At 41.6% G+C, this 10796-nt stretch overlaps 1 protein-coding gene across 2 annotated transcripts in view; it reads right to left on the bottom strand.

The window, feature by feature from the left end:
• Positions 1 to 10796, bottom strand: part of SLC11A2 (solute carrier family 11 (proton-coupled divalent metal ion transporter), member 2) — a 48282-nt gene that overhangs the window by 1740 nt on the left and 35746 nt on the right. For both annotated transcript variants that reach the window (XM_011930664.1, XM_011930665.1), the window contains 5 exons: positions 10001 to 10120; positions 9393 to 9542; positions 8798 to 8871; positions 7976 to 8129; positions 5554 to 5607 (listed from right to left, as the gene is read on the bottom strand). In XM_011930664.1, the coding sequence (XP_011786054.1) occupies positions 5554 to 5607; positions 7976 to 8129; positions 8798 to 8871; positions 9393 to 9542; positions 10001 to 10120 (552 nt within the window). The remainder of the gene's footprint in view (positions 1 to 5553; positions 5608 to 7975; positions 8130 to 8797; positions 8872 to 9392; positions 9543 to 10000; positions 10121 to 10796) is intronic.

Below are 10796 nucleotides of genomic sequence, written 5' to 3'. Positions count from 1 at the left end.
CCTGCCTCAGCCTCCGGAGTAGCTGGGACTACAGGCGCCCGCCACCCCGCCCAGCTAGTTTTTTGTATTTTTTTAGTAGAGACGGGGTTAGCCAGGATGGTCTCGATCTCCTTACCTCGTGATCCGCCCGTCTCGGCCTCCCAAAGTGCTGGGATTACAGGCTTGAGCCACCGCGCCCAGCCTGGACCTGTGAAGTTATTATTTTTTTGCAGAGACAAGGTTTCACTATGTAACCCATGCTGGAGTGCCAATGATACAATCTTGGCTCACTGCAACCTCCACCTCCTGGGCTTCAGCCTTCCTCCCATCTCAGCCTCCCAAGTAGCTGGGATTACAGGTGTGTGCCACCACACTCAGCTAATTTTTTTTGTAGACAGGGTTTTGCATGTTTCCTAGGCTGGCTATGAAGTTATTTCTTTTTACTTTTTCTCTTCCTCGAATACACCTTGGAACAACTTTGAGTTTCATTTTAGCCCTACTGTTATTACTTAGAGCTTTTATTGTTATCCTTTGGCACCAACAACCTCTAAGTTAATGCTGAATGAAGACTATAAATTTATTGGCAGCAACTATCCCTATTTTAGTATAATAGAAAGGCACTGGAGTTGGGTTCAAGCCCTTAACTCTACCATTTCCTATGGCCTTTAGCATGTCACATATACTTTTGGAGCCTTATTCCACTTATTTGTAAAATGTGAATAAATGCTACATTTGAAAATGCCAAGTACAGCCAGGCACAGTGGCTCACACCTGTAATCCCAGCACTCTGGAAGGCCGAGGCAGGCAGATCACTTGAGGTCAGTAGTTCGAGAGCAGCCTGATCAACATGGTAAAACCCTGGCTCTACTGAAAATACAAAAATTAGCCAGGAGCAGTGGCTCACACTTGTAATCCCAGCACTTTGGGAGGCTGAGGTGGGTGGATCACGAGGTCAGGAGTTCGAGACCAGCCTGATCAACATAGTGAATCCCCATCTGTAAAAATACAAAGATTAGCTGGGCTTAGTGGTGTGCGCCTGTAGTCCCAGCTACTTGGGAGGCAGAGGCAGGGGAATCGCTTGAACCTGGGAAGTGGAGTTTGCAGTGAGCTGAGATCGCGCCACTGCACTCCAGCCTGGGCAACAGAGTGAGACTCTGTCTTAAAAAAAAAAAAAAAATTAGCCAGGCATGGTGGTGAGAGTACACGGGCGGGTGAGGCAGGAGAATTGCTTGAACCTGGGAGGCAGAGGTGGCAGTGAGCCAAGATCGCACCACTGCACTCCAGCCTGGGTGTCAAAGCTAGACTCCATCTCAGAAAAAAAAAAAATGCCAAGTACACCAGTATACTATCTCGTGTTAGTCTTCAGCACATATATTTAACACATTACAAACTGCCGTGTATAACCTCACAGGCTTACTGTGATGACTGTGTGAAGACAGATTAGACCAAATGATGCCCAAGATAAAACTATTTCCAACTAGTGGGCTAAGAAAACACTGTATTACACTGGCTTTACGACATGGAAACAGCTCTTCAGACATCAGCTTGCTTAATTCAGGCTTAAGTAAATAATAGCAATTAAATATACTGACAATTCATTGAAGCCTTTCCCAAGTGAGCAACGGTGGTAGACTTCTTCAATATGTAGTAAGCAAGGGTTGCAGTATTAGAACTGTGATGCCCACAGAGTGTCACTTAGATGACTTAGTTGATAGACCACCTTCATTGGAGATGTTTGTTATATTGTTCTGAGACACTGAGAAATGACAATAAATGGCCTGGGAATGGGTTAAAATACTTCCAGGGGCAGACAGCTAATGCAAATGAGTGAACTTTTCAACTAGTAACTCTTGGCTATTGCTGGGATAGGACCATAGAGGACCCTGTCCATTCTCTACACTTGCCAAAAGCATTCGAGCTTACTTTTAAAATTCTGCACAGGGACCAAAATCTACCAGTTGGCAACTTCTGGCTAATGCATATTCTAGCACTAATCAGAGTACGAAACAAATGCTTCAGTGTGTTATGTTCCTTGTGCTGATAAACAACAAAGCTTGGCGACAACCCAACATGAAGGGTATACTACATATTATACAGAATAGTTTGGGAATGAAAACATGGATTCTGGAGTTAAAGCTATGTGAGTTCAAATGCCAACTGCGCATTTCATTAGTAATGTAAATATGGGCAAGTTACTTTTGGCCTTCCAGTTGACTCATCTACATAGAGGCTGATCCTCTTGTTGTTACAAGGATTAAATGAGATAATACAAGTGTTCGGGCCGGTCTTAGAACACAGTACTGAGTGAGCCATTTTTACATTCATAAGCTAAGGGGCTGAGAGAAGCTGACACATTTAAATTCACTGGTCCTACCAATGGAGGAGCAGAAGGTATTCCAGAGGGCAGAGCTAAAGGAAACGTTTCCAAACAGGATCCTCACATTGTTTTGCATCCTATTTTAGTTTTGAAATTAAATCCAAAGTAAGGAGAGAGCACTAAATGAGGAAAGACAACATGGAGAACAAAATTATTCCTAGATAATTTCCACTGTGTTACTTACAGGGAAGGTTTACAACAGAGAAAGGGAAAATGAAGTTCTGGTGACACGTCTGGGACAAATCAACTGCTGACTCAGGTTTTCCTGTCATGTGTCTAGTAAAGTTCACTGTGCCTGAGCTCTGCCTTTGTTTTTAATAAATGGTGCCAATATTTCCATTTATATCAGGTCTGCCAAAATGCTCCTTGATCTTTAAGCTAAACGAGTTTGGTTTCTCTTCAAATAGTAATTTTCATTGGCAGCACATATAGAATGTAAAAGTGAAACAGTGAAATAAACTACAGGTAGAAAATATTCAGCTTAGAGAAAAGCAGAATAAAATTTTTTTTCCCAAGTTTAAACATGGTAATGATGTGACCTTTAGCTATGTAAAACCATTTGACTAAGTGGGTAAAGGGAAATTAATGTCCTGGTATCTGCAATTAATCCAAGCCTTCTGAGGACTAAATCCATTTATTTCTCTATCCTTTCTAAGGAGAAAATCCTAACAGTGTGGACTTAGTGTGCCATTCCAGGTGGTAGTTGCTGGTTCAGTATTTTTGTATCAAAGTTGTTGAAACCTTATTAATAAATGATTTCAGGGTTAAAAAAATACCCAGGAAACCAAATTGGAAAAAGAATTTTTTTTTTAATTAGAAACCAAGTTTACATATGGTTAAATGGTTACTAAAAGCTCAGTTGTAACCACTCCTAACACCACTAGCAGAACCTTAAGGGAGCCAAGAGCGCTTCCCTTTTCCCCTGTTAATTTCCAGTATAATGTAGCAGCACAGTTATTTCATGTCACATTTAAGGAGAACAAGAACCAATTTATATAAAGTACAATTGTGTATCCTTAAACATTCCACATAAACATACTGCCAAAACTCACTGGATATGCTGGAATTGAAGGACTTAAATTTCTTATGTATTGTTTATTGCACCCAGAGTACTGGTTAAAATGCACTTTCTCTCTGTGAGGATCAAATGCAATAAGATATGAGGGTATTTTTAACACTGTGAAGTACACACATAATATTATAAAATACCATTTAATTGGAAGGAGTTTTCTATCATTGCAAGTCATAAATATAACTTTTAAAAGAATACTAGCAGCTTTTACCTAGGCTCCTAAATGCTTATAAATCTGAGACTGACTGGACCCACCCAGACCCAGGGCAAAGGTACATTTTACCATATCATCTTTATAAATAATTTATTTATTTTTTGTCAGTTTGGCCTTTCCTACTGCAGCCAGGTGAGAGCTTAAGATGTCAGTCCCCAATATCTTCACAGAGCACCTTTATGACCAGTTTGGGGCATTACAATGGTAAGGGGAAGAGGCAGATATGAAGAGGAATGGTTAGGGGAATTGTCATTCATGACTCTGTGCTATATTACTTGAGGGGCTAAGAAAAATGCATGGTCAGTGAAACACAGCAGTGTACTCTTAAATGCCTTATAAAAGACCATCCATCCAGTCTGCGCTTTTTTGACTGTGTGCAAATATCAGTAATAATGCTTTTGGGGGCTCAGATGAACAAAGAACGCCAATCAACCAGGACTCTGGAAGGAAAGCTCCAAAAACGAGAAGTCCTTCAACACCATTTCCCATTACTGTTCTCACCAAGTCAATGGCTATAAAACAGTTTTGATTATTTATCTCCATCAAAGTGATCTGATTTGAGATAATCACACAATCTCAGGCTCGGTATGTAAAAATGTCAGAAGTGGCTGAAGTAAAAGCAGCAGCTTCATGCTGAAGACACTCATTTCCTCTGACTCCAGAGCTCCACCATCTGGTCTCAAGATTTTTCCCTCTGAGGAAACAGCTGTAGAGAGGCAGCCCAGTTCAACCTTGCTGAGACAGTGAACTTTGCAACCATACTGACACCTACTGACTTGCGGAGAATGCTGAGAAAGACAGTGTGCCTTGCAACCGTTAAGTCCACAGCTCCTGAGATTGCCTTGCAAGTCATCTTGGGCGTGAAGCAGAGTGGTGCATCAGAAAAACATGACGATTGTGGTGAGAGGTGGCCTTTAGGAACAAAATAGATGGCTCTCCTTCCCCCTTAAAGTCTTTTCTCCCCACCTTCAACATTTCATGAGAACATCAGTTCATAAATACTACCATCTTTTTCTATCACCACCCTCCTGGAGAAGGAAAGTGAAGGTTTTACAACTACATGTGCTCAAGAGTAAATATCATCAGGAAAGCTCTATACTAACAGGCAGGTTATTAAGACTCTCAAGAAATTCTCATAAGCTTTTCAATCTGAGGAAAATCCTGAGAAGGTAGTTAGTAAGCACCACCTAGCGATGTGGTGCTGGTTTTGCTAGTTGTCAGTTTTTCTCCTTCTTTGTTTTCTCACCCCTCTTAACTTCCATTGAGAAATTAAAGTGTAAATAAGTTCAAAGAATCCTAAGCCTGATACAGCAGGGTGTCTCTTAATTTTATATTTCATATGGATGAAGCTATTCTAGTTGAGAATTTTGTGTAATTAAAATAATTGAAAAGGTATGTATAAGGAAAATTTCTCAGCCTTTAAAAATCCATTAATTTTGATAAATAAAACTTGCATACTCATTCTTTAGTTTGAATAATAAAAAATGTATTACATTTTCCATTTTTTTTTTTTTTAAACATATAGCCTGGTTAAGAACCATGCATATCCTTGTCTCTCCCAAGGATAAATTGAGCTAGCCCTTGGGCAACTACTTAAGAACTTAGTGTTGGAATGACAGCAGCAAATGTCAGCTTTTCAAAGATCCCACCCTAGTCCAGTTCCAAGGTTAGGAGGTCAGGAAGAAAAAAAAATTCCATCTTTCAAACATACATGAAACAAAGTCTTTTCCAACCAACGGTTGAGTCATAAATGCAGTCTGTGCAACGGCACATACTTTTGGCTATGTTCACACAGTAAACCATAGAAACACACTGGCTCTGATGGCTACCTGCAGAAGACAGACTAATCCAGTGTTATTTAGTGTAGCCACGGGTGGCTTCTTCTGTCAGCAGGGCTTTAGAGATGCTTACCGTATGCCCACAGTCCAGGAAGGACATGCCCAGTGCAATCAAACATTGCCAACCCTGAAAGACAAAACATGGTGATCACTCACCAGGCTCTTTGAAGAGCCATGACTGCTCACACAGCACTTCTCAAATGCAAATCTGCTCCCTTCCTTGAACATCCAGCTGTGCCCATCTTCTACCACCAAGGGTTGCACAAGTCATTCTCTCAACCCCGCCCCCCTTTCAAAAAATCATCTGCCTTCCTCAACAAAGTTTGTCCATACTATTTTTAATATTGAATTTCTCTGTTCTTACTGCTTTGTGTCTGTGGTTTTCCTTTTTTTTTTTTTTAATCTTTATCATTATTTTGCATTTTAGAGACAAGGTCTCCCTCTATTGCTCAGGCTGGAGTATAGTGGTGCAATCCTAGCTCACTGAAGCCTCGAATTCCTGGGCTCAAGCAATCCTCCCTTTTCAGTCTCCTGAGTTGCCAGGATTACAGACGCACATCACCATGCCCAGCTAATTTAATTTTTTTGTAGTGACAAGGTGTCTTGCTATATTTCTCAAGCTGGTCTAAAACTCCTAACCTCAAGTAATCCTCCTGGCTCGACCTCCCAAAGCACTGAAATTACAAGCATGAGCCACCTCGTCCAGCCTGTTGTTTGTTTCTTTTATCCAACTATATAAGTTCTCGGAAGTCCACTTTTCCTCAGTCCTCCCCATGATGAGGAGAATGACTAACAGACTAATACAATTGGTGTAGTCTCCTAAGCTGCTCTATGAAGTTCCTGTTTTGAAGCTAAACAGCAGTAACCCACTCTAGAATCAGCCCTCTCCTCTAAAAATGGGCCTTCAGGCCAGACGCAGTGGCTCACGCCTGTAATCCCAACACTTTGGGAGGCTGAGGCGGATGGATCACCTGAGGTCAAGAGTTTGAGACTAGCCTGGCCAACATGGTGAAACCCATCTCTACTAAAAATACAAAGATTAGCCAGGCGTGGTGGCACGTGGCAGTAGTCCCAACTACTCAGGAGGCTGAGGCAGGAGAATCGCTTGAACCCAGGAGGCAGAGGTTGCAGTGAGCTAAGATCATGCCACTACACCCCAGCTTCAGCAACAGAGAAAAACTCTATCTCAAAAATAATAATAAAAATGGGTCTTCAACAAGCTTATTAGCCTTAGGCTGACTGAGGACAAACTGGCACCTTCATATCCAATTTGCATTACGAAAGGATACCCCTAACTTCTATAGTGAATTTTTAAAAACAATTCCTGTCAAGGACATACTCAGTTACTTGGTTTTCCTTGAAGTTAAGTTCCTAGATCACAGGATCAGTACAGTCTTTGTGTGCCCAAAGTTTATCAGGAAGAAAAAAAGAAGAGATATATCAATCTAGGAAATAATTTTTCAACATTTACTGAAGTAATTTTCTCCATAAAGTATCTAACGTGTGGCACACTGGTGTGGGGAAGTGTTCTAGAGGTTAACAGCAGGTTTCCAGCCTCCATCTTTAGCCATTCTCTGCAGCAAAAATGATATAAATTCTGCTATTCCTTATCCCCAACCCCTGTGTTTTTTCAAAGAAACCTATATAGAACAGGGAAATGGATCTGTTGTTATTTTGGCTGTTTTTCATTAATATAAGCAATGTTAAAGAAGATTTGGAAAATAGAGAATATATCTATAATCCTACCTTCCTACAACAAATTATATTGCCATTTTTATATAATTCTAGACTTTTAAAAAAATTTTTTATAATTGGAATATAAATTTTACATACTTTTTCATGTAGCTATAGTTTTATAACCATGATTTTTTAAAAATGACTCTAGAATGAGAGTCAAGGAAAGACTATCACTATTTACTTATTTGCTTGGACAGCTAGTAAGTGATGGAGCTGAAGGGGGCTGTGGCCGCATGTGTCCCACCCCGAATCTCTAAATCACACTGCATGCCCCATTCTCCACCTCTGTTTTGTACTGTCCTCCATTCTCTGTACTGCTACCCTTCTTTTAGTTCCTCAAACATACTGTACTCTCTTGTTAGGAATTACTAAGAATGGAAACTACAGAAGTGACAGAAATTGAAAAAATGACAAATCTTAGTAACCAAAGTGAATTTTATGGTTAGAAATATTACTTTGTAAACAGCTGATTTGACAATTTCATATAAATTGTCTCCATCACCTGGAGGTAGATTGTTATGTGCTCTTTTGGGTCTGTTCATTTCTCTTTTTTTGTGGAGATGGAGTCTTACCATGTTGCCCAGATTGGTCTCTAACTCCTGGACTCAAGTAATCCTCCCGCCTCAGCCTCCCAAAGTACTGGGATTATAGGCATGAGCCACTGTGCCCAGCCTGGGTCGGTTCATTTCTGAATGTCAGTGAACCCTACCTCTACCATCCCTGATACCTATGCCCCTGCTCTTCCAGGCTGGACTTACCAAGTAGAACACAAAGCCCAGATAAGCCACGCTGACCACAGCAGCCACCACATACAATGCCACATGCCCTAGGTCCTGGACATAAACCAATACAAAGTACATATTGATGGAACAGATGATAAGGACCAAGATTCCTCCTGCAATCCGCCAGCCTCTGTAAAAGAAATCAGCACAGTCACTGGTGGAATAATCCAACTTGGCTACAGACAGAAAAGGAAACTGCATCCTGTGGAGTAAACAGGACAGGAATTAGAGGCAGTTCAAAATGAATGGAAAAATTGTTCTTAATTTGAAAAAAAAAAAAGATTCTTCATAAGTCTAAGTTAAATCACCCACAGTTAGATACTGATAGGGAGAAAGAGTGGGGAAAAGACACCAACAAATAATCCCTAATATTTAAGTCCCTAGAGATGCAACAAGGCCTAGAAATGCAATGAGTCATTTCATTAATGTTCCCAGAAATGCAACAAGTCACTTCAGATACCTCATATCCTTTAAAGATATATATAAAAGGTACTAACTTATGCCTTTCTTGTTAAGATCATTTAACAAAGAATTAAGGTGCCTCAAACTTCAGTGGCTGAAGCTGAAGAGTTACGCTGTAAAAGCTGAACTTTCTTTCCCCTCCAAATGAAAGATGTGCTTTCTCTTCCTTTACTATATTCACAGTTTCCATTCTCTAAGCCAAAGAGGAAGCAGTTAGCAATCACCTCTCAAAGCATATCACTTCCCTCTGTGTCTTACATCTGACTGGCCTACTGCATGAAGATACCCTTTCCCCATATCAGCATCCCCTTTGGGAACGAAGAAGAGTACACTCACAGTCCATTGGCAAAGTCACTCATTACTGGCCGCAAGCTCGTAAATGTGAGGATGGGTATGAGAGCAAAGGGAAGCTGGAAAAGAAAGAAGATCAGATGGGATTACTATGGGTCCTTGTATCACCCTAGAGAACAGCACAATTAATGAAATGGAAACATAAATGCTGCCTCAACTACCCCATGAGAAATAATTATTCCTATCATCCCAACATGCTTGGGCATTACACTGAATTCTGTAGAGCTGTCATTAACCTACCACACAAACCTTTGTACGTGACTTGTCTCTTTAACCTCCACAAGACCTAGCACAGTGTCCTATATGTTCATTTAATGTTTGCTTTGCATTAATGAACTACAATTTTGTGTTCCCTGTGTAAGTAAAGCTCGTAGTTCGCATTCAACAGGTTTAAAAAACCAAACCATTTCTACAATCCTTTTAGATGCCAAGGATTTCATATACATTTACTGCAGACCACAACCATGCCTCTGCCTTCCTCTCAATATCCCCCCAGCACCCAGCTAGGCTTGGTACCCAAGGGCAGTACATAATGCTACCTGAATAACTAGGATGTGAGTTTCCTCAGCTTCCTCCTCACCTGTAAGCTCTGTAGAACATTCAGGAAGTCATTCATCCCTGTTAGATGCTCTACATCTTGGAAGACAGCAACAAGCAGAGTGGGGATGATGGCAATAGAGCGAGTCAGAATCACTCGGGCAAACCGTGACCACTTTAGGTTCAGGAATCCCTGGAAGAAAACACAGGAGCAGGATGACTGTCTGCAACAGGAAACAAAAACACGTTTTGGGGAGGTTTAGGAGAGACCCCAGAAGAATGGGACTGAGAAGTGACAAAAGGGGCCAGGCTCAGTGGCTCACGCCTGTAATCCCAGCACTTTGAGAGGCCAAGGTGGGTAGATCGCCTGATGTCAGGAGTTCAAGACCTGCCTGGCCAACATGGTGAAACCCCATCTCTACTAAAAATACAAAAAATTAGCCGGGTGTGGTGGCCACAGCCTGTAATCCTAGCTATTCGGGAGGCTGAGGCAGGAGAATTGCTCAAACCTGGGAGATGGAGGCTGCAGTGAGCTGAGATCGCGCCATTACACTCTAGCCTGGGCGACAAGAGTGAGACTCCATCTCAAAAAAAAAAAAAGAAGCAACAAAAGGGTTGTGTTATCTCCCTCTATCCTATACCAGCACATACCTCCATGACAAACTGGCCAGAATAGGTTCCTGTCATGGTGGAGCTCTGTCCTGCAGCCAGGATCCCCACTGCCCAAATGTAGAGTGCAGCAGGCCCAAAGTAACATCCCAGCACAACACCCTGTGAGAGGCCAAGAAGAAGGATATGATTGTGTCAATAATCTGCTCAGACAACATCCAAAACAGTGGCTCCCTGTGGCATTTCTCCCTTCTTCCTTGCTATGCACCACCCATGCCAAGTGCTGTGCTGGGCACTGTGCCAGTAGCTAGGCTCAAGTCCTGACCTCATTCTGGAAGCTTTCAATCTAAACTTTACTGGATGTTCCTTCGTTTCTCTGCCTAGTCCTTCCTCTTCTCCAAGCTCCTAAACCTCCATCTTAAATATTAAAAAAAAAAAAGAAAAGAAAAAGAAGAGGTCTACACCACATTCCCCAAATTATATTCCTTTACACACTATTCTGGAAAATGGCAATAGAAGTACAGGGAAATATCAAATAAATTTGGGAAATGCTACACACCATATATTCTACTGTTGGAGGATCACAATGTAACCAACATAAAAGAACTGAGAGACTCCAGTAAAAACACTTTACTAAGAACACTTTCTCGGGGCTGGGTGGGGTGGCTCACACTTGTAATCCCAGGACTTTGGGAGGCCAGGGTCGGAGAATCCCTTGAGCCCAGCAGTTCGAGACAAGTCTGGGCACCAAGGCAAAAACCCTGACTCTACAAAAAAAAAAAAAAACAAGACCAGGCATGGTGGCTCACACCTATAATCCCAGCACTTTGGGAGGCCG

This window comes from Colobus angolensis, unplaced genomic scaffold (assembly GCF_000951035.1).
Source record: "Colobus angolensis palliatus isolate OR3802 unplaced genomic scaffold, Cang.pa_1.0 Scaffold87, whole genome shotgun sequence".
Taxonomy (NCBI): Eukaryota; Metazoa; Chordata; class Mammalia; order Primates; family Cercopithecidae; genus Colobus; species Colobus angolensis.
Note: the sequence above shows the minus strand (reverse complement) of the source record. Positions and strands in the feature narration are given on the sequence as shown.